The 25,087-nt window shown below is 36.8% G+C and overlaps 1 protein-coding gene across 3 annotated transcripts in view; it reads right to left on the reverse strand.

The window, feature by feature from the left end:
* LOC125279677 (probable G-protein coupled receptor 153) overlaps window positions 1–25,087 on the reverse strand; it is a 66,729-nt gene that overhangs the window by 5,703 nt on the left and 35,939 nt on the right. For 2 of the 3 annotated variants that reach the window (XM_048209613.1, XM_048209615.1), the window contains exons 2-4: window positions 16,918–17,350; window positions 8,695–8,884; window positions 3,584–3,768 (exon numbers count right to left, since the gene is read on the reverse strand). In XM_048209613.1, the coding sequence (XP_048065570.1) occupies window positions 3,584–3,768; window positions 8,695–8,884; window positions 16,918–17,350 (808 nt within the window). Of the gene's footprint in view, window positions 1–1,719; window positions 1,740–3,583; window positions 3,769–4,262; window positions 4,293–8,694; window positions 8,885–16,917; window positions 17,351–25,087 lie in introns of all 3 variants that reach the window. The other variant, XM_048209614.1, reaches the window with a different exon arrangement.

The raw sequence follows: 25,087 nt of genomic DNA on the forward strand, positions 1-25,087 counted from the left end.
CCTTCGGAATGAAGGATTTCGAAGGGTACAACTGATGGACACTTCGGGCCCCCATGATCCTTTAAACAGGGAAGTTGTTTGTCGTCACAGAATGGGTACAGGAGGCTCAGAGTTCGCTTTTAACTATAAATGTATGTATAGTATTTTTCTATACTACTGTAATATTTATACGAGTTAGATTTAGTACATTTATGGTCAAAACGACATTGTACTTCAACAAATATACTTTACAGCTCCCTTTAACAGTCCATACAAATGTTTAAAATACATAGACACAATACACATTATGGTGCGATAAACCAAAAATAACTAAATATATAAACTAACGTTAAACAAAGGGCGCAGCTTGCACAATCTACTCCTCCTTGATTGTCTCGTTAAGATGACGCAGAAGTGCGTTCCAAAAAAGGAGTATTTTTGACCCCTACACCCTTCATCCCTTCGAAGCTCTCACTCCAGAGGGTAAACCCTTTGAAGGGATTAGGGCATAGGGATGAGCCCTTCCGAATGGAACGCAGGGGTAGAGCAGCCGGATTCATCATATTCTGCTCTGTAAAAAACTATTATTTACCGCCAGAGAGGACTGCGACTGCAATTCATCATCATTTGAACTACTTTTGGTACAACATTTTCGCAATAAATAAATTGTTGTGATTACACTTGTTTGTCTGTCATTCTTTTATTTAAAACAGTACGGAGTTTTAATAAATGTTTATGGGTTACTTTAAAGGTAGGTGTAGGATTAGCAGCTCAAAATATCGTTTTGATGTTATATTTTTAATAAAATTATCATTTTCATTTACAAAAATGTACGTTTTGTGTCTTTGAAAGCTATGTATGCTCTTACCAGGTGTAACTTACACATTAACTGGTATACTGGTAATTAACTGGTATAGTCACTAGTACGTTCAGAGTAAGTACATGGAAATAGGACTGTAAAATAAAGTGAACCCTTGTACATAAACATTACAAAGGAATTACCAGCTCTTACCAGGTGTAACTTACACATTAACTAACTGGTATATTCACTAGTACGTTCATAATAAGTACATGGAAATAGGACTGTAAAATAAAGTGCATCCTTGTACATAAACATTACATAGGAATTACCAGCTCTTTAACCTTTGCAATAATAAGCTTAAGCATTTTAAACAATTAGTAAGTACAGTAATGTGTCTTACAAGTTACCATAAATAAGTGCTTGTTATTACCCACACTTGTCTGTAAGTACAAAATATTTACCATGTACGTACTATTAGTAAGTACAGTAATGTGTCTGTTAGTGACCATATACGGACACTATAAGTAAGCACCTGTTATTACCCAACATTTGTCTATAGGTACAAAGTAGTTACCATGTATGTACCATTGGAAAGTACAGCAGTGTTTCTTATTAGTTCCCATGTACATACATGTCAGGTAAGTACTTTGTGTTACCACTCTTTTACCTGTATGTACAACATAATTACTATATATGTACCAGAAAAGTACACGTACTGTAAAATAAAGTGCTACCTGCATCTCTTATAAAGTCAATCAATGGAATTTTGTGAACTATGTATAATGGCAACATATGTCTGCTTTCACTTGAAAGTAGGCTACTAATATTCATAGATTTTTACCTTTTAATAGGGATTTCTTTTAAAAATATTTTGAGTACAAAATGAAGTTAATATTTTGTTTAGCTCATAATCACTCATTCTTCAAACAGATACTCACATTCCACATTGTTCTGAGAACTACACAGGAAAGACATAAAATTAGTTTTTAGTATTCGAAATAACTTTTAGTACACTATCCAAAGCATACAGCACAAGCCTAGCATGGAAGCAACTGTATTGGTTAATGAAGGAATGAGACGGCAGTTTACAAAGAAATCCTATGGATTATGAGGTCTTTACTATACTCTGGCCAGTAGAGGGAAGCAAAGCATCAATTAAGCAATGCCATTTAAGTTTTTTTTTCTTTTCTTTTCTTTTCTTTTCTTTTCTTTTCTTTTCTTTTCTTTTCTTTTCTTTTCTTTTTAAAAAAATATATTTTGTAATAGCTCAGTGATTAGATTTCTTTAAAAACCAATACTGGTAATCTTAACCGTTTAAGTATATCAGCTATTACACAAACTTAATTATGTATTATATTATGATACAGGACCAGCTGTAATGAACACTTCAACATTTTTACATTTTGGCCTTTTACTGATTAAAATGTTATGTCTATTTTGTAAAAGCTTGTCATATTGCTTTAAATATACTGCCCACAGAATTTATTTATTTATTATTATTATTATTTTTATTTTATTTTTTTCATTTTGTCTTATATAAAGGTAAAGATGGAATTACCTCACAATTGTTTGACAGTGTTAAATATTATTGTCTGGAAGTGTTTATTGTTCCATAAACCAAAATAGCTTGACAGCAAAAACAATAGCAGCTTGTACTTCCCAATTATTATGATATTCTGATACTCTGATGATGATGATGCAAAACTGCACTGGTGAAATTGAAAAAGAACATTGATTCTGTAGTCTAATAGTATAATGTTCTAATGTAGACATGTTTGTTTTGAGTTCTTTGTCAATAAGCATCAGTGTTTTTTGCAGAACGTCTTTGGAGCAATTCTAACACACACAATGTTTTATACATTTTGAAGAGAACTTCAAAAGTTGATTCGTGCAATGTATATAGCAATAAAATCAGCAATGAAAAGCAGTCAAGCACTGCAGATTGTCTAACAGAGCTTTGGGAAGTGTTTGGCATACACATTTATGGCATGTTCTCCACATTTAACCTCCAAGTCCAAATTTTCATTCCAGTCATGTATATTTTTAATAATTGGTTACTTGTTTATACAGAAAGAAAAATGTATAATATGTGAAACTGATAATTCAGGCCAATGAAAGTTACATGTGGAGGTTACATATGTTTATGGGCAGTATGTAAAGTAATCATTTGAATGTAAAAAGATTAAAAGTTTGAAGTGAAGCATTGCACACCTCTAAAACATACTAGCAGGCTCTAACACGAACTCTTAAATAAAGCCTTTATTTCTTTGTAGAAGTGGTTCAGATCATGATGGTTCTATACATAGTGGGTCATAGTGTCTATAACATGGGATTTTTACATGTCACAAGATTAGTCATATGTTTTGAATTCAGACTAGTATTTGAATTGTTTTTTTTCCCCTCATTTATATTTGCAATGACTTCAAGCTTTTAACTTTAAAATATAAACTGAAAAGGCATCAGTGGCTGTCGTCACATGAGCCCTGCAACAGTAGGCCTACATCAAAAATACCAAGATACCACTGGGGTGAAGAAAACAAAAGTGTTTGTTAGATCATATTTTCCAAACATTTCTCACACAAAAAAGTCTCCAATTTCAAATCTTGATGTTTGAAAAGACTAATAAGTAAGACAACATGAATGTAAAATGATTCCAGTAAAAGAGGTGATATTATCGAATAATATTGTATAGTGACTATAAAGGTTTTGCAAATACTGAGGTGGAGGGCCATTGCAACATGCACATTTTTAATTAAAAATAAAGAAAAGATCAATTTGAAAACAAAATCAATGGAAATATACCTGCAAATAGTGCATTTTATCTTCCTGAAGCTCCCTCAATGGATAACCCTGGGGGCCCCCCCTTTCTAAGGTTGAGAATTCGTATTTGGCAATACGGTCTACCGTCATGATATCACCAGCGGAGCTATAGTCAAATGGTCTGTCAAATATTAAGTCCGGATGAATGCCTCCATCCTGGCTGTTTTCTGCAAATGCAGAAAGCATATATATCAGGATTAAAAATCAGTGTGCTCAAAATACACAGACAGACAGACATACAGACAGACGGATAAGTAGTAAAAAATCAATTTTATAGATTTACGGGTCCGCATTAGAATTGGAGGCCGTAAAAAAATGCTTTATTTGAAATCATTAGAATCCATTGAAGTGTCTTGTACTGAAAATCATGACTGACTGTTGAAATTTACTAATTAAGCAGTGCTGCCGAATACAGCTAGAGCAAACCCTCATTTAAGATTCCCTAAAATTTATTTTGGTGCAAAAGATTCTCTAAGGGGTACAAACAAATGTATTTTTTCAGAACTTTAAAAACAGTTGTAGGGCAATGTGAAATGCTGATCTTAAGGCAAAATGGGGGCACACAGTGGGATGACAGATGAAATCAGCTATTAGCACAGGCAGCTGAGCTTAGCATGCATTTGAGTGAGACACAAGTACAAGAAGCAACCCTTATACATACAACTGAGTTGTGTTACACAAGGCAAACCGTCTGAAAAGAAGCAGAGCACTGGTAAAATTAAGATTAAAAATTCCATTTCTTGCAAATATTCCTTATGACTGCAAACTTAGAAATGGTGCCAAATAGCAGGAAGGGCAATGAAATACAGCTAACAGCAAAGTCAAACACTTAACACCTACATTCAGCAATACATAATGACAGCTTCATTTACTAACAGTTTGTGATTAAGCATATTAATCATATAATTATCATGTGACCTCTAGTTATTTTTGATGGGAAATAACTAGATAAATTAATGCATGCTGGGAGATTTTCTTACAAATTATTGTGAATCAACGGAATGATGCTAACATCATAATAATTTACTGCTCTTGTTTTACTGTGAATTCACATTATAAATTTGTCTTTAACCATGCAACTGTAATAGATTTAATTGTTTACCACTGCAATTGTTTTGAAGTCACCATAATGGAGATTAGTATTCTATTTGCTTGGGATCAGTGTGACAAATGAAAACATTTGTTAAAACCCTGACAAGCTAAAATATAAATAAGCTTATTGGCTGATTTTAAGCTAGGTAAACTATTCTTAGCATGAATATGAAGATTTTATTTTAGCATTATTTAAGCAATAACTTATTTTAAATTCATAACTGTTTGTGGATGGATCTTTCTCAACAGTGAAGCAACTGCTGAAATACATCTTTGAAATGTGTGACATCAGCACTCAACATACAAAACAACAATGGTGGCACTCTACAAATAATTAAAAAATAAAAAAGATTTAAAAAAAATGATAAAAAGATAAAAGATAAGCTCTGACCAAAATAAACCAACAACACAAACTGCTAAGTGAACCAAAAATAGGCACAGAGAAAACCAACAAGTATCAAAAGTTGCATCCCAAATGACGCACTATACACTATGCACTTATACAATATATTCTTATGCACTATGTACTCAACCATGTAGTGTATGAATTTTACAAGGTTATTTTGTCATTCAAAATCAAAATCTGATAGCCCCTCCACCTCCGCTACGTAATTAAAGCTGCAAAAGTTGAGTGCATGAAGTGTCCAACATTCCACACTTCGTTTTTTCGGTTAATTAAGTGCATCATCTGGGTATTTAAAGCGCACTTTTTCTATTTGGAATTTTCAATGTGAACATAATACTCACACTATTTATGGCATAAATACGCAAATTAGGACACACCTAAAAAAAACTCTGCATTGGATGCTGTGTGCCTTCATTGCACTGTAGAAATACAGTATGATATTGTTTGTTTTTAGTAATTTGTGTACATTGTACTGTAAACTCACAGTAAAACCAAGCTTTTTTACAGTACAATTGTATAAACTTGACTAAAATTTCTGAGAGTGTAATTAGATACAATTTCTACTGTGAAAGTAATGTAATTATTAACCTGGAATATACTTTAATTTCACTCTAAAATGTTTTACAGTATAATAACAATGCCTGTAGTACTATGCTTGTCACTACACCCAGGGCCGGTGGAAGAGCTGTGAAAACTGGGAAATTGCCCAGGGGCGCCAAACCACTAGAGGGCGCCGAACCATGACAAACACGATCAACAATGTCTTCACTGGGAGTTTGACTGACAGGCGTTCTAACCAATCATAACACAGAATCCGCTGTTATGTCCAAAAAAGCAGTCAGGGGAGTTAGTAGATTAACATCAGTGGACTTGAACTTGAAAAGTTCATGGTGCATACTGAGGTCTTTCCGCAGTTGAAACAACATTCCTTATGATGTTCATTCATGTTTATTTGATGGTATAGTAGGAAGAGTAGGAAGTGTAGGAAGTAGGAAGAGATGATCGGTTCACAAGCCGCTTGAACTGAGGCGCTACAGTGATCTGTCATGACACATTAAAGAGCCACAAAACGCTATTGTTTCTATTTCTTTAAAAAATACAAAATTTGAAATTTGAGACTTTGTTTCATATCAAAAGTAACCTGCACTGTCTTGTCTGTCGACGCATTGTCAGGGTCCTCTTTTCTCCGTGATGTATTTTTCACTCTCTGAGAACATGATGTGTGGCGTGAGAGTGGCATGGCTTGTCGGACATACATAGCAACAGTAACTAAAGGGAGCGGGTCTTTACAAACTGTCAAATTGTGCACCAAATCTGTTGCAAATTGGATTACTCCAAGATGATTGAAGAGTTCGCAGCAGCCAAAGCAACTCTTTTAAATGGTGAGTCAACTGCATTAATTCATTACACCTGTCTTAAGTCAACAGTAGGGATCAATATGATAAATTTGCATTTTTTTCTCTTAAAAATTTGAATGTAGTGGGTGGCATATTCCTATTTTGCCCAGAGCACTGGATTGTCTTCCCCCGGCCCTGACTACACCTGCAGTATTTTGGCCAGTGGTACTGCAGGGGCATTAACTAGTGACAACATGCAAATAAGGTTGTTGCATAATTGAAATAATTATGCTGTAATTTTGGGCAGTCTTGCTTGCTCTTCTCTGAATATTCTTTTATTTTTTTCCTTTTTGTGCTCCATTGCAATTCCCTTTCGAAGTGGAACTCATCACTGAGTTTTGGATTGACTCTATGGGGAATGCCATCAGTGTGACCAGTGTCTGAAGCACGTGTGAACACATGACAATTTTTCATTGGCTGATGACAGTCCGAGACATCATTAGTGGAGAACCCAGAAGTATAAGAGGCACACGTCATCAGCTTTTTTTTGTCTTCAGGAGCCATTTGTTTGAATAGTGCATAGTGAAGGCAGATTGGAAAATACTAGCAAGCATTTTAAAAAGTGTGTGAATCCATGTCCCTGGTTTTTGAAACCTGAGGATACACACAAGCTGTGCATTCTGTGCTTGGGTGAAGAGCATGCGTGTTCAGTGAATGAGGCCTCTATTTGAGGTTCAGAGCCCTCTATTTAAGCAACGTTTGTGTTTATGTCACTCAAATAGAATGCTTAGCCAGGTAGCCAGGCAACAGACAAATGACCAATCCTAAGTGGTGACGTCACTTCGCGGATTCTACCAGCACAATTCAGCATGGTTAGACAACTGTGCTGAGAATTTTGTGCCAAGAACGGTTTGTAATTGTGCAGTGCCGTACCAGGCTCAAGTGGAAACACAACTGGAACTGTTCCTTACCTTTCTAAGAACCATTCGGCCAGACGGTGGAAAAGCGGCTTATGTGAGTCTTGGAAGGGTTGCATCCTGGGTTGACACTCCGTTAAATAATACATGAGTCAACTTATGCTATGCACACATATTCTCACCTAGTGAGGCAAGCATTCCCTCAGCATGGCAGAGTGGTTATTTGTTCCCCCTATGGTGTCAATCCAAGATGCAGTGTTGAGTTCCACTTCAAATGGGAATGTCTCAGGTTACGACTGTAACCATGATTCTCTGAGAAGGGAAATGAGACACTGCATCTCGTTGCCATGCCTTGGGCCTGCCAGCACGTCTCTTCAGACAAAGAAGTTGATTATGTGTGTTATGGGTGCTCTCTTATTCTTCTGGGCACTTTGCTAATGATGTCATGGACTGTCGTCAGGCAATGAAAAATTGGCATTTGTTCACATGTGCTTCAGACACCGGTAACGCTGATGGCATTCCCCATAGCGTCAATTCAAGACACAGTGTGTCATTTCCCATCTCAGTCGTAACTTGAGAGGTGTTTTTTTTTCATCTTTCTGGATTTATGTCATTTAAAATGTTTAGATATAGCAGTCTACAGCAGGCTTACTGAAGCATTTCTACAGTGGTGCTTACTCCAAAGAAAACTTAACAGGTATTAAAGTTATATATATTTCTTTCTGAGTGTAAGTCAGCTAAACATATTAATAAGAGACAATAATTTAAAATAATGTCCATTCATCTCAAAATGTAGGTCACATGATAAATCCAATGACCGTAATCATCATTGTAGATTTGATTTTTTTTTTCAAACGTGGCAGTAATGTATGTAAAATTAATTAATTAATTAGTTAATTAATAATTCATTCTAAAGACAAAAATTAATAAAAACATAATGGATGAAACTTTCTTTACTTCCTTTCTTCACCACCATCAACATCTGAGGTTGTGTTTTAATATCATTGAATAAATACTATCATACTACACATTCTACATGTATACATATTGTGCATCTTTAAAATAATTTTCTTTATGCATGTGATAACAGGATGATCTATTTTCACCAGAATTATACAAGCAGAGCACATTTGCCTTTTCCCACAATCTTTTTTTCGTTTTAGCATTTTCACTAGTGACCATTCAAGATTCTTACTGAGTGAAGTTAATGACAAGTATTTAATTCTAGAATTTAAAAGTATTTATTGTTGCATAGTACTGTGCATAATATATTTTGTATTAGTTTGAAAACAGTATTGCTTTCTCCTTGGAAAATGCTAAAAGAAGCTCAGTGTTCCTTACCTTCATCTACTTCATCGTTGGACATGATGGCCACACATTTCTCCCAGACCATCTTGACGTCTGCCCTGTAGCGGTCACAAGCCCACAGGAACATGGGAAGGAGGATTGATTGTGCTATGGAGCACCAGAGTACACATAGGACCATCCAGCTGTAAGAGCGGTCAAATTTCAGGCTGGCAAAGCTCACCACCTACAATGAAGCACTGCAGTTATTTATATGGTAAAAAGCAAAGAAAAATGGCATACATACACATACAGTTCCCCTTATGCATCATTTAACTGTGGCAGTGATATACAAAGTCCTACTTGCAATGTATTTACTTGCAATGTATTTACTTGTAATGTAATGGGTCAGTCTGTTAAAAGCATTAAGTCTTGAGCTCCACACAACTGGCCAGTATCTGGGGTCTTCACTTTGACCTCCTTTGCCCCTTCCACCACAAACTCGTTTAGTGGAACATGAAGACATAACGGAGTACGTAAGGCATTGATTGAGACCCGTCTGGAGTCCAATGACGATGTAAGATACTTCAGCACCTGGTTGTGCCTCCATGTATAGCGGCCTTGCGTCGAGCTTACCTTGCAGCCAACCAAGATGTGCTTCAGGTGAGCAGAGGGGACACGTAGGATCTTCATACCACTGACTGAGGTTCACTGGAGATGGCAGAACATCATAGGTGGCTCATAACAGGAAACTAATTTGAGATGCTTCCATGCCCCACAGATCCTTCCAAGAGAACTTTCACCTCTCAACTCCCTCCCATCACACCCATTACCCTTGCGTCGCTTGGGAGATAATGTCTTGCTTTCCCTTTGCACATTGCGGTGCTTGCTCTTGTTGGTACACGTCATCAACCACAAGGTTTCGATGCTGGGATAGAGTTGTCTTGTGCCAGGATGGTTTACTATCTCCAAGGCTGAGGCCTTCTCTCCCTTGCTGAACATGGCCAACAATGTCTCTGTGCTTTAAAGGCTGACTTAGCCTGTTGTACAGCTGTGGATGGAGTCCACTTCTTTCCAGTGTTGAGGGCAGGAGCTATTTGGGTTAGCATGGATCACGGGATTCAATGTCATTTCCAGCCTTTGGAGCATTTGTACACCGGAAACTCCAAGGTGCCTTTTCCATACAGCCCTATGTTGCTCATGTACCTGGGGAAGCCTAGCCATTTTTTTAACAAATGAGCTTATCACCCTTTCCAATTTTCAACTTTCGAGACTGGTACCTCATAGATCAGCCATGGTAAGAGACAGAATTTAAAAAAGTTTTAACCTGCCAGGGACCAAGGACATACTTAGGGTGTCCCACCTGAGTTGGTCCACTTGATCTGTGTCCTTGAAAATAGCATCATACCAGTGACTCAGGCTCTTAACTGGTTTTACCATCACCGTTGGTATGGGTTCACTTTCATGGGAACATCGATGCTGCGTTGAATCGCATTGGGATCACCTCTGTGTGATTACGTCTTGAAGCACTTGTGAAATCGAACCAATAATGTGACGGGACATCAGAGCGGGTGACGTCACAGACCAGGAAACTATAAAGCACTCCTGAGAACAAAGAACACCAGCTTCTGTGTCTTCAGCAGCGCTCTGTGTTATCGTGTGTCTTATTTAGTGTTGTCTGTCCGTTACAAATACAGCTCAAAAATATCTCTTAGTCTGAGGGCAAAAGTATTTTCTGTTTCACCAAGCACACACACATATATATATATATATATATATATATATATATATATATATATATATATATATATATATATATATATATACACACACACACACACACACACACATATATATATATATACAGTGGCATGAAAAAGTATGTGAACCCCTTGCAGAATCTGTGAAAATTAGAATTATTTTAATAAAATAAGAGGGATAATAAAAAAATGCATGTTATTTTTTGTTTAGTACTGTCCTGAGTAAGATATTTTACATAAAAGATTTGAATTTAGTTCACAAGACAAAACAATAGCTGAATTTATTAAAATAACCCCATTCATAAGTATGTGAACCATTGATTCTCAATACTGTGTGTGGTTACCTGATGATCTACGACTGTTTTTATGTTTTGTGATGGTTGTTCATGTGTCTCTTGTTTGTCCTGAGCAGTTAAACTGAGCTCTGTTCTTCAGAAAATTCCTCCAGGTCCTGCAGATTCATCAGTTTTCAAGCATTTTTGCATATTTGAACCCTTTCCAGCAGTGGCTGTATGATTTTGAGATTCATCTTTTCACACTGACAATTAAGGGACTCAAACTCAACTATTAGAAAAGGTTCAAACATTCACTGATGCTCCAGAAGGAAACACGATGCATTAAGAGTCGGGGTGTGAAAACTTTTGAACAGGATGAAAATTTTTCTTATTTTGTTTAAATGTCACTGTTTTTCATTTAGTACTGCCCTTCGGAACCAACAGAAGATACTTGCATGTTTCCCGGCAGAAAAATTAAGTACAATTTACCTTGATATTTGAATTCAAAAGTTTTCACCGCTCGGCTCTTAATGCATCGTGTTTCCTTCTGGAGCATCAGTGAATGTTTGAACCTTTTTTAATAGTTGAGTTTGAGTCCCTCAATTGTCCTCAGTGTGAAAAGATGAATCTCAAAATCATACAGCTACTGCTGGAAAGGGTTCAAATATGCAAAAATGCTTGAAAACTGATGAATCTGCAGGACCTGGAGGAATTTTCTGAAGAACAGAGCTCAGTTTAACTGCTCAGGACAAACAAGAGACACATGAACAACCATCACAAAACATAAAAACAGTCGTAGTTCATCAGGTAACCACACACAGTATTGAGAATCAATGGTTCACATACTTATGAATGGGGTTATTTTAATAAATTCAGCTATTGTTTTGTCTTGTGAACTAAATGCAAACATCTTTTATGTAAAATATCTTATTCAGGACAGTACTAAACAAAAAATAACATGCATTTTTTATTATCATTTTAATTCTCATTTTCACAGATTCTGCAAGGAGTTCACATACTTTTTCATGCCACTGTATATATATAGTTGAGACACGTATTATGGTGACTAGCAAGCAGCAGTTTGTTAAGTGTATTCCTCCCTGCCCTCGCTTCATCATGGTCGGGGATACACACAAGGTGTGCATTGCTTGCTTGGGAGTGGAGCATGCCCAGGCAGCTCTCGAGGGAGCTGTCTGTGTGCATTGCGAAAAGTTAACGCTCCTTACACTCCGTTCACGCCGGGCGTTCTTTGAAAAAGATAAAGAGGGTGCTGTGGCTAGTGTTACCCAGGGATCGGGTCCTGCTGCTGCACGCGCTTGCAGTTTCTTCCCCCCGGAGAGAGACATCGGCGCTTCACCTGTCCAGCTCTGAGGAGGTGGATGTGCAAGCGTCGAGGCTGGAGAAGAGGACTCGCCATCCCCCCGAGGCTGCTGAGCGGGAGCAGCCTCGGCTATCAAGCAGCTCCTCATCCGCGCATAAAGCGCAACAAAAGCAGAGTGTCGCCACCCGTGCTCCCCCGCAAAGAGCTTGGGGACCGGGACGGGTGACACAGCCGAAGCCTTCCAAGGGTAAGACAGATCTGCGGACTGTCATTATCGCAAGGAAGGCTTTGAAGAAGTCCTGACGCCAGTGGCACAGGATTTCTGAGGGCAGCCCCCTCCAGAGAGGGTCCTGTATTAAAATCTATGGTGCTCATCACTCTTCGGTGCCCTCCGGGGGCCAACGTTTAATTCGGCTTTTCTCTGTTAGTGCGCTGCTTCAGGGCACCGAGTCAAAAGAACAGAAAACACCAGAGGCCAGTCTCGAGAGACTGGTTCCCTTAGTAGAATTTCTAGAAGAATGGAAACGTCTTCCCAGTATTTCTTGATGGGTGCTGCTCATGGTAGAAAAGGGTTACAAAATGCAGTTCGGGGTTTCGCCCGCCCCAGTTCAATGGGGTCCTCCCTACGGTGGTGGGCCCCGAGCAGTCTCTGGTAATGGAACAAGAAGTAATGACACTTTTGCGAAAAGGAGCTATAGAAAGGGTTCCTCCTCCCAGCAAGCAGTCAGGGTTTTACAGCCGATACTTCATTGTTCTGAAGAAGGATGGAGGGTTGCGTTCCATTCTAGATTTATACATGTTAAATCGTTCAGTGCAAAAGCTCAAGTTCAAGATACTTACACTCAGACAGATTACTACACAGATCAGATCTGAGGACTGGTTTGTGACAATAGATCTGAAAGACACTTAATTTCATGTGTCAATCCATTCTTCACATTGGAAGTTCCTCAGGTTTGCTTTCAGGGGAGAATCTTACCAATACAAGGTTCTTCCATTCGGCTTATTACTTTCACCCCGCATACTCTCTGAATCATCCAGCCCCGCTGGGGTTGGATGCCATGATACAGACGTGGCCGAGGCTGCGTCTGTACGCATTTCCCCCGATTGCTCTGCTCCCCGAAGTTCTGGAGACGGTTCGGCGGGACAGGGTCCGTCTCATATTGGTGGCCCCGTTTTGGCCAACCCGAGTATGGTTCACAGACCTAGTTTCTCTATTAGAAGGTTCCTCCATGGAGATTCCAGTCAGGCAGGATCTTCTGTCCCAAGCGGGTGGCATGATAACTCACCGCCACCCAGAGTTATGGAAACTGTGGGCTTGGCCTCTGAGGAGGCCGAGCTCATAGAATCCAGTTGTGGAGACCATACTCCACTCCAGAGCTCCTTCCATGAGGAAAATGTATGCATATAAATGGAAGCTGTTTGCTACTTGGTGTAGCCATCTTCAAGTGGACCCATTCCACTCATCTATCAGACATGTATCTGCGATTTCTCCAAGAAAAGGTCTCGATGGTCTATCTCCTTCTACTTTGAAGGTTTATATTGCAGCTATTTCTGCTTATCATGCTCCTGTGGGGGGTATTTCTGTGGGAAAGGACCCCCTAGTTATACGTTTTCTTTGTGGCACCCAGAGGCTGAGGCCTGCTGTGCGTGCAAGAACTCCGTCCTGGGACTTGGCTATTGTGTTGGAAGGGTTAGCTGAGGCTCCCTTCAAACATTTAGAGGAAGTATCTGAGAAGTTCCTCACTCTAAAAACCATCTTCTTGCTGGCTATATCATCTCTCAAAAGAATTGGAGATCTACAAGCACTTTCTGTTGCTCCTTCATGTCTGGAATTTGTGCCTGGTATGGTCAAGGCTTTCCTGCATCCGAGACCTGGGTATATACCCAAGGTCCCTACCAATGTCCCAGGGCCTATCGTACTGCAGGCCTTCTGTCCTCCTCCTTTTGCAAATCCGGATCAGGAAAAACTCAATCTGCTTTGCCCCGTTAGGGCTCTAGACACCTACGTCCACAGAGCTGCCCTGTGGCAAAAAACTGATCAATTGTTTGTCTGTTACGGGTCTCCCAAAAAAGGAGGCCCGGCGTCTAAGCAGAGAATGAGCAAGTGGGTGGTCGAGGCCATCTCTCTTGCCTATGAGTCTTCCGGGCAGCCTTCACCTTTGTCTGTCTGGGCACATTCTACTAGGGGTATGGCTTCCTCAATGGCTTTGATCTCGTGGATTCCCAACAATGAGATATGTGATGCGGCTGGGTGGTCATCCCAGCACACCTTCATTAGGTTTTATAACCTTGATTTGGGCTCCACTCCAGGGTCCTCTGTGCTCTCGTCTCAGAGATAACAGACAGGTACTCAGTATTATGGCCTAGTTGGGATAAGGTTCCCAGTGCGATTCAACGCAGAGTCGATGTTCCCATGAAAGGGAACATCTCAGGTTACGTCTGTAACCCTGGTTCCCTGAATAGGGAACGAGACGCTGCATTGCTTAGCCATACTCCCTGCATGCCTGTGAGCGTCTGCTTCAACACAGCATCTCATTCCCTATTCAGGGAACCAGGGTTACAGACGTAACCCAAGACATTCTTCCTCAATGAAGAAACAATGGTCTGGCAGTCTTCCCTTGATTATTGATATGCTCATAGATTTACTTGACTTTATTTTCATCTGGGCCCACTCAATGTTCTCCTGCAACTTTTCCAAAAGCCACCTGGTGCAGGCCTAGTTCCCGAGCCACAGACTCTCTCTTGTGTTAAATAATTGTGATTTCAATATTGACCAATACTGACTTTGTCAGACTTGGACCTTGTTCAACATGCACAGAACAACCATCATATTTCAACCTTTTCAACATCATTTTGATATATATGATGATAACGCACAACAGATGCCAATATGGATGCTTTAATTAATGCTTCTGCTTTCACTGCTTCTGTCAGACTGAAGGACTGGCGCTCCAGCACATAAGCAGTTTAGATGATCAGTGGTGAACAATCACATTTCTGATTGCAACATTGTAATTAACTCTACATGACAATTAATTTTTCACATGCATGATTCATAGTCACATTTTTGTGCAACGGACAATTTATTGTTACACGTATATACTAATTAATTAAATAATCAAGATATATCTGTAGGGCATCATTAATGGCCTCTTCATGGGGCTTCTTTTTGGAGAAGAATGTATATTCTGTACATTGTAAGGGTAGGGGTAGATGTAGACATTAATAAAACAATCTGATAAGTAGCAAATTTAATTTATTGTTATTTTATGGTGAGATTTTGCATGGTGCAAATTTTTTGCAATGGTGACATTCATTATCATGTAAACATAATGGGCAATATAAAAAAGGGGCGTCACTAAAAATTATTGAGGTCATGTACATACATTGCACGACAAGTCGATATATTGATTATTGTGACAGCCAAAGACCTAATATAAAAATGTTCTGAAGATGAATGAAGGTCTTACAGGTTTGGAATGACATGAGGTTAAGTAATTAATGACAGAATTTTAATTTTTGGGTGAACTAACCCTTTAACAGTAAGTATATGTACCATTTTTGGAAGTAACAAGAACAAATAATCTTATAATTGACAGTCAAAAACCATAAACTGGCATTTCTTAGAATTTCCACTTACTTGATGTTTTTTAAAAATGTAATGATTGTGTTTCTTTTTTTTCTTTTTTTCTTATCAGTTATGTACATTAGGGTTTTATGTTACATCTTATGTTGTTATATTAATTTTTACTGAATTGTTGTAGTGTCATGTGTGTTACCATGATGGTGTTTTGTATTTGTGTGTATGACACTGTGTGCACCTTCTATATATTAGTATTTACCTCAGCTTGTGGAAAAGCTACTTGTGATGAACATTGATTCATCATGTGGCTTTCTCTTTACCACCACTGTTAATATGGTGAATGTCAAAGTACAAAACAATTTTTAGCAAAAAAGGCTGTTGGATTTACCGGTTTAAAATGTTTTTTTTTTCTTCTTCTTCTTAAATTACAGTATTAAACTGTAAAATTTGCCAGTTGTTCTGTAAATATGTTTACATTTTTACTGTATTTTTTACAGAATTATTCTGGCAACCACAGCTTCCAGTTATATTTTTTAAAAACGACAGAATTTTTTTTTTACAGTGACATGCTTTAGTGGCTCACGCAGAAGCATTCCCAAAGCATCAATGCCATGATGCAGTGTCATTTTTTAGCTATGTGAAACTTTGTTCCAAGGAGTTTTCTAACTGACATATATGAGGATTTCATAAAGGATCTTTATAATCAAAAGCATTGTCTTGCACTGTCAGTAGTCCTCAAAAAGTCAATATCAATCATAAGTCAATCAAGAGCAACTCCTCAACTAATTTATCTGCAAAGATAAATTGAGCCTAGCGTTAGTTCAGTTAGGCCATGTAGGAATAGTGCTGCGGTCAGCTGTCAAATCCTGGGACATATATATGTAGCATTACTGCTCAGTAAGAATGCTCAAACTGCTCGCAACCCTCCCTCCCTCCCCACTATAAGTATCAGCATATTACTGTGCACTTTCTGGGTGTTGTCTTCTTTTTTGTTTCAGATTACCATGACTTTCAAGTCCTAGCTGGCATGGACCTCACTGCTGAGAGACACTGATCCTCATAGCCAAGCTACAGTATAGATGTCCCACTGCCACGTCTACACGTTACCACTGTTTCGCTTTAAAAACATTACTAAAGTGTCTTAATCATCTGTATATTTCCCAAGCTGATGGTTCCATGGGGGGGTTAATGCTAAAGCTCTTGTATGTTCAATTAATTATGGAGCAAGAACCCCCATAAGGAACCATACTGCCAAAGATAACTTGTGTTTCAATGAACTCAAAGTAACTTGCCAAGCCCTTTTTGAAAATCATGTCCTTTTAAATGAAATCAAACACTCACCAATATGGGGAATCCAGTTAGAAAATCGTATATGAAGACTATTCCACTGATCAGATAGGTGATCTGCAGCGATGTCTTAATGGGCTCTGAGCCATCAATGGATGAACGCCTTTTGCCCTGAGCATCCTCCACTACAATGGTGGGAACATTAAATTTGTTCTTGTCCACGTTTTGGCCCATCTGGATGGAAAAGGTCTGGAAGAGGGCAATTCCAATACAGATGACGCCCATCACCACACTCCCGCTGATCAGCAAGAGGAAGCAGACGCCAAAGCCCAAGCCAATCTCGGTCACAATGAAGCGACAGTTGTCATGGGTGTAAAAGCGTTCTGTGGTATCATGCCAGCCCACAGCAGGCAAGGTGGACAGAATGAACGACACCATCCAGATGCCCATGACGGTATGGACAGCCTGCTTTTTGGTGTTACTCAACCTGGTAGAAGATAAAGGAGATTAAAGATTAAAAGTCTTGATGAAAGGTTAATAAATCTGCAACAGAATAACACATCTCTGAGGAGATTTTCTTTTTAACATCGAATGGAGACTTTTTTCTAACAGTCTCCCAATGGTCTCCTTTAAAGTTTTAGAAGAGATCTCAACAGCATCACACACTGCGCTCAGATTTTTCTACTTACTTAGAGACTCTGGAGCTCTCACATTTGTATCCCCTAAAGATTCAGAAGAGATCTCAACAACATCACACACTATGCTCATTTTTTCTCCTTAACTAGAGTCTCTGGTGGTCTCACATTTGTCCCCTTAAAAGTTTAGAAGATATCTCAATAACATCACACATTGTGCTTAGATTTTTCTCTTCAGCTAGAGACACTGGATCTCTCCTCTAAAGTTTCATAAGAGATTGAGAACATCACACACTGTGCTCAGACTTAGCTAAAGACTTTGGCACTCTCACATTTGTCTCCTCTAAATTTTAGAAGTGATCTCACAACTTTGCAAAGTGTATAACAAGTCAAATGTCTCAATGTGTATTCAAACATTTATATCATATAATATGTATTAATAATTAAATTTGTCAAGGATTGAGTCATAAGCCATTTAATGTGCCTTTCAGCAAAGAAAGCTCCAGGGTTACCTTTCCTGTAGCAATTTTGCCTGATAACAGCATCTGGTACATTACTATTTCCAACAACAAATTATGTGCCCTATGCACATAAACTGTACAGCTTTCATATTGTATCAACAATAGGTTGTTTGCACATGACGTCACAGCAGCAGCGCGAATGAGTCTGGAGGGCAGGGAGTGATGTTTCTATCAAAAACTCAAAATTTGCATGTTTTGCGTCGTTTATGGTTGCTCAAATCGATAAAATCGAGAACCCAGAAGGCGTTTATATCGTTTACATAACTTATACCGTTTTTTATAACTTATTTCGTTTTTTAACTTTAAAAGTTGTCGCCTTTTATAGCGTTTTGCGTCTGCTAATGAATATGGATAGCTGCTTACTTTTTTGACTTGGTTAAATATTCACATTCTTCATGCTATCGTTTGCAGGGAGGAGAAGATATTTTATCCTATTTAATTATAATTTGGTATTTTCACTTCAGTTTTGTAGTTTGGTCCGTGTACGTTTTGATAGTTTGTTTTCCGATTTGAAATGAAAAACGCAGAAACGAGAAAACGGAAAAACGAGATTTTGACTCGATTTTCGTTTTTTTTCGGGTCACGGATAGAAAACGGAAACACGACTTCAAAATTCGTTTTCCACATGTGGGCGGTCATTACACGCCCCTTTCAGCCGATTGGTCTATCAAATCTGAGCCAGTGACGTCATCTTCAGTTCGTTCAACAAAATAACAGTCCTCTGCTGCTATATCAGTAGATGTCATAAATCGGCTTTCTTCTGTGCAACCTAACACGTATTTCACAGAAATATGTTTGCACAGATAAAAAAAGTTTAAAAAAACTACAGTAAATTTAATTAAGTCTGTTTTTAAGCTGTCATTGTGTTTTTAAAATGTAAAATGTAAATGCCTCTACATCTGTTACCAAGCGCATGACATCCTTTGGGCTACTACCACCGATCAATAGGCTATACATAATGATAGACTATTCTCTATTATAGATCAGTGGCTACTGCACTCATTTTTTTTCTTTTTTTTTTCTTATTTTAATGTTTTGTTTTATACATTTAAATTCAATCATTTAGCAGACGCATTCTTTGCAGTAGACTATGCAGTCATATTAGAAAATAGGCTATCCACTAGGTGGCAACACCTAATAACGGTATCACCATCGGGGGGCTTTTTAGTTTTCCTTAGCTTATAAATGGCCATACAGATTTTATCTCTTAATTAAACACTTTTATGAACACAGTGAACATTATTATATGTCACAGTTTACTTGCTATCCTCACTTTTTCTGTCTTTCCTTCGCTTTTGAAAGAATTAGCTATAAATGGCCCTGAACATTTTACTTTCAATTTCGATTTAACGGCTATTGGCGATTCTGCGTCAATTGCTTTAGTGGACAACAGCAAAACAAAAACTCTCGTATATTAAACATAGAACTTTTATTATCTTTGTAATTATTTTATTATCTTTTATCATCTTTGTTATTATTTTATTTTGTAAATATTCGTGGCTTAAACAGCGGGAAAATTTACTGTATTTCTGTGGATGTTTTGAAAAACTTAAACTAAACGAAAATTATTGTTGCCTTGTCAATATAATTTCTGTTTTCCCCCTGACTTTCAACTGATGCGATCATCGTTTCATTAACCGATAAGATTATATTAAATTAGAATTAAACGAAATTTGATAAATGTGAATCATTAAAAAAATCCCAAGGGTTTAGTTTTAGCCTACATGAACAAATAGCAAAAAAAAAAAAAAACAACAGAACATGAGGATTCATCATCATCACGCACCTGCAGCGCTTCTGTGAACGGAGAACAAAGGATTCAATTATATAAAAGGAATAAATAGCCTATGTCTATGCACGAAATTTATTTCACTTAAGTAATTAACATATTACCAAAATGAAAAGGGAAAAAATGCGACAATATGAGTGTCGGTTCATTTTTGAGAAGTTCACAGAAAGAAAACCAAGACGGCAGAAAATGTCTTTGTTTATTTTACGAGCAATGTTTTGTTTTTATTGTGAGTGTACAAAAATAATAGGCCTATTTAACCCTTCACAGATTCGAATGGTGTTACATATATTTGACCATAAATGTCTAAGTATTTTAAGTTGTTTCCGCTTTTATAAGAAAATTCAAGTGAACGCGTCGGCGCCTCACGCGCACACAACATCAGTTTTAGTAACTTGACATAACAGCCTGTTAACTGTTAAAATAACATACATTCAACCAAATATATAAAAAGTTATACTGCTCATTTTAAGTAGTCTGTGTAGGCTACAATAAAAGCGTTTAAATAATAAATATAGCTAGTTTAGCCTCCAAATCGTGAATATTGAAACATTTGGATTTGTGTCAAATTAGAGAGGTATAACGCCGGTTTCTGTTTCAGTTCAGCTTTAAATTAATTCGTTTTGGCTTAACATTTATATATTATTTTTGTCATAACTAAAATAGCTATGTAGCTGTAATTTTGATCTTTAATGTTTGATCTTTACATATTCCCTCAATCTTTTAACCAAAAGGGTTATTAACATTAGCCTATATTTAGCAGGCAATGTTAGGCTATATAAAATAAATAAATAAAGAGAGATGAGCTATTGTTCGTTTTTAAAAATTGCTTACACTACTTATTTATTGTGATTTATTATATTTATTCAAAATAGAATAAAATAAAAACTGTAGTTTTTTTTTTTTTTTTTTTAATCTGTGCTTTTCATCCGCTCCTCTGTGTGGGCAGTTTCACTATGCATATTAAACTACAAACAGCATTACAACAGTCTGTGTGCTGATTAACATTTCTGAAATAAATATTTCTGTGAAATACAGGTTGCACAGAAGAAAGCCGATTTATGACATCTGCTGATATAGCAGCAGAGGACTGTTATTTTGTTGAACGAACTGAAGATGACGTCACTGGCTCAGATTTGATAGACCAATCGGCTGAAAGGGGCGTGTAATGACCGCCCACATGTGGGAAACGAGTTTTGAAGTCGTGTTTCCATTTTCTATCCGTGACCCGAAAAAACGAAAATCGAGTCAAAATCTCGTTTTTCCGTTTTTTTTTTAACAAACGAAAAAACGGGAAAGGACCGTTTTCTCGTTTCTGCGTATTTCATTTCAAATTGGAAAACAAACTATCAAAACGTACACGGACCTAGTTTTCTGTTCACAATGTTGATCTGGTTACCATACAGTGTCACGCGCAATCAGGGTATCTTCCGTTCATTCATGTTTTGATTTGATATTGAAATCAGAAAAATGAGAAAACCGCACTTTTTTCGTTTTTCATTTACAAAATGAAAACGAAAAAACAAAAAATTGGCTTGATTTTTCTTTTTTCGTTCTGGGGTAGGAAACAAATAAGCAGTTTGAATATTCGATCTCTACATGTGGGCGGGAATGAAACGCCTCTTTCCGCTGATTGGTCAACCAGATTTCAAACCATGTCGTCATCAGTTGTTCATCGGTTCAGCTCAACAGAATAAAAGTCCCTCGCTCTACAGCTGTACGGATTCTTAACGCATTTATTCTACATTTTATGTCTTTCTCACAAAATATTAATTTACTTTGCAGCTGCACACAATTACCCCCATTCTACAACGTTGGCACAATGCCTGTTTTATTGAAGTGACCAAATATAAAAATCGGTAACACTTTAGAATAACTCACGCTATGAAGCATTAGTTAAGCATTAGTAAATAGTTAATTCATCATTTATAAAACATTAATAGACATTAGTAAGCCATTTATAAATACAGCTATAAATGCTTTGTTCTTGATTTATAAGCATATCTATAATGAGTTTAATAATTGTATTTTCATACTTTATTAATGATCAATTTATCATTTCTAAATTATGTATTACATTATTCACAAACCAGTAATTTAGGAGTTGTCAGTGGTTCATAAGATCATTTAGGAAGTGTAAGTAAATGATTAATAAAATATTTAAATGTACATTTATGCATCTTATTATTTAGACATATAGTATTAGTTACTCAGTGTGTTAATAAATGCTTCATTAACATATTCCTAGTGTCAAAACTACCTCGGTACTAACTTTAAAACATTAGAGAACAGCAGTGCAGAAGATCACTGAACCTTTAAATCTCATTTATAAAAGCTTTACAAAGCATAAATAGTCCTCACTTTAGATGAGCTCACAAAAATAGTTAACTGACTACTTCTAAATGTTTTATAACTACCTGAATTACTCATGAATTGCAGTAGGAATATGTGTTAATAAAACATTTACTAACACACTAAGTAACTATGTGTCTAAATAATAAGATGTATAAATGAATGTTTAAATAGTTTATTAATCATTTACTTACACTTACTAAATGAACTACTGACAACTCCTAAATAACTGGTTTGTAAATAATGTAATACTTAATTTAGAAATGATAAATTGATTATTAATAAAGTATGAAAATACAGTTATTAAACCCATTATAGATATGCTTATAAATCAAGAATAAAGCAATTATAGCTGTATTTATAAACTACTTACTAATGTCTATTAATGCTTTATAAGTGATGAAATAACTATTAACTAATGCTTAACTAATGCTTCATAGTGTGCAGTTATTATAAAGTGTTACCTAAAAATCTAGCGAAGCTGCTCAACGCACTGGCCAGCGAATGTATAGGTAGGCTATACACTGAATTAAAAAAGTGCAAATCAGTAGCCTATCGATGTAAATATGCAGCAGTCATAACTTTTGTTTTAGACAACACCCTGAGTTTTGGACATGGGATGAATTTGAAATATGACAGATATGAAATATATTACATGTCATTAGTTCATCAAAGCGGTGCTATAGAGAGATGGACTTAAAATGCGAATTGGATGATTTGACGGAGGTGAACTCATTTATGCCAATTCGAAATAGGCTATCACACATTTTAAAATAAATAAATAAAGGGAAAAATGTTAAAACAGTGTTAAAAATAACCGTTATAGTGCTCTCTTAAGAAGATATCAATTATACTTTATCAATATTAGGATATATATCAAAACCCTGAAATAACACTAACAATAATAAGATAAAGAATATTTTTATAGCCTATTTATTGCTATCTGTCTGTGTCAGAAGTTAACTGTAATTGATTTAGTTGATTAATTGATTTTCAGGGGATTTTAGGATTTTTCCTAATCTTATTAAATATGTATGCTTTCTTTAATGTTAAGTTCTTAAATTTAGTCATTTAAATTACAATAAAATGATGCTATAGGTTGTTACCAATTAAATCAGTATCAAACAAAGGCTTGCAGAGGTAGCAAAGAAGCACCATCTGAAGTTGCTTTTAGATTTATGAGTTAGATTGCTCAGAGAGGGCAGTATATGTGTAGGAATTACAATTGCATAATGTAATCATATTAATGTTTTAAACATCATTTTGAATACAGAAAATTTTAAATGACAAAATTAAACGATAACTGGATTATGAAATTAATGTCGCCAGTAGGTGTCAGCAAGTCATTGTGCTAATCATTGAGTCATTTATTTAAGCGATTCGTTCAAAACGCTGATTCATTCAAGAATATATCAATTGGATCTCTATAATCTTTTGGGCCATTGAATCACTGTCAACTGATTTGTTCAAAGACTCTGATTCATTCAGGAATGAAACGCTGCTCTGTGCGCTACGAGTCAGTCACACAACATTTCTGATATGCATTGGAAGTTTAGTTGGCAGAGAAAATAAAACACCGTTTTGACATTCATTAATACTCAATATTAATGAAATAAACTCAGAATATTGCCTTAAACAAAAGTTATAACTTTAAGAAAAGGAAAAAATAGCATGTTGACTATAAATGTATTGTGAAACAGAAGGATTAACTGAATATTTGACATGTCCTACACTTCTCTATGAAAACAAAACTCAAAATAGGCCTAATAGATATGCTGTGACTGTAAAATACACACACACATACATACATACATACATATATATATATATATTTCATAGTCTATCTATCATTTCAAATCCATCCCATGTTGTGTAAAACAAAAGACATTTTTACACTCAATGTATCGAAGTTGTAGGCTGCCTGGGGGTAGTGTGCAGCTGCAAAGTAAATTAATATTTATGAGATAAAGTAATATTTCACGTGATGAATTAATGTCTATACAGAATTAAGCCCTGACTCTTCATCAGAACGATTTGTGTCAAGCCATTCACTAGTCTGGCTAGAATTCACTAGAAAGAGATTAAATGTAGAATAAACGCGTTAAGAATCTGTACAGCTGTAGAGCGAGGGACTTTTATTCTGTTGAGCGGAACCGATGAACAACTGATGACGACATGGTTTGACGTCTCCTTGACCAATCAGCGGAAAGAGGCGTTTCATTCCCGCCCACATGTAGAGATCGAATATTCAAACTGCTTATTTGTTTCCAACCCCAGAACGAAAAAAGAAAAATCAAGACAGTTTTTTGTTTTTTCGTTTTCATTTTAAAAATGAAAAACGAAAAAAGGTGCGGTTTTCTCATTTTTCTGATTTCAATATCAAATCAAAACATGAATGAATGGAAGATACCCTGATTACAAGCCAAGCGAAAATTGTATTACCGTCCATTTATTTCCACGAACGATATCGTGAGTTCCTATTACAATTCTCGTTTCAGCATAAATGACCTACAATGACGACATTTTTCACAATCACAACAGAAAATCAAAATACTGCTCTAACTTAGCAGAAAGGCAGCGCGATATAAACAAACCCAGACTAACGTTAGACCTGGGGGGTATTGCACAAAAGCAAGATAAGGGATTAAGCTGGGATTTTCCAGTTATCCTGGCTGAATTTAGCCCTGACTCGGTTGCATGAAGGGAGGCTAAATTAATCTACATTAAGTTACTATGGAGATTTACACTTTGCAGCTAGCCTGCTCCGGAGCAGGCTAACTGTCAGGCTAAGCTGAGCTCCTCTAACACTGACCAATAGGAACGCAATGATATTACAGCTGACTCTCTCACATACAATTATTTGACTTTATTAACATATATATATATATATATATATATATATATATATATATATATATATATATATA

This window comes from Megalobrama amblycephala, linkage group LG12 (assembly GCF_018812025.1).
Source record: "Megalobrama amblycephala isolate DHTTF-2021 linkage group LG12, ASM1881202v1, whole genome shotgun sequence".
In the NCBI taxonomy this organism is placed as follows: Eukaryota; Metazoa; Chordata; class Actinopteri; order Cypriniformes; family Xenocyprididae; genus Megalobrama; species Megalobrama amblycephala.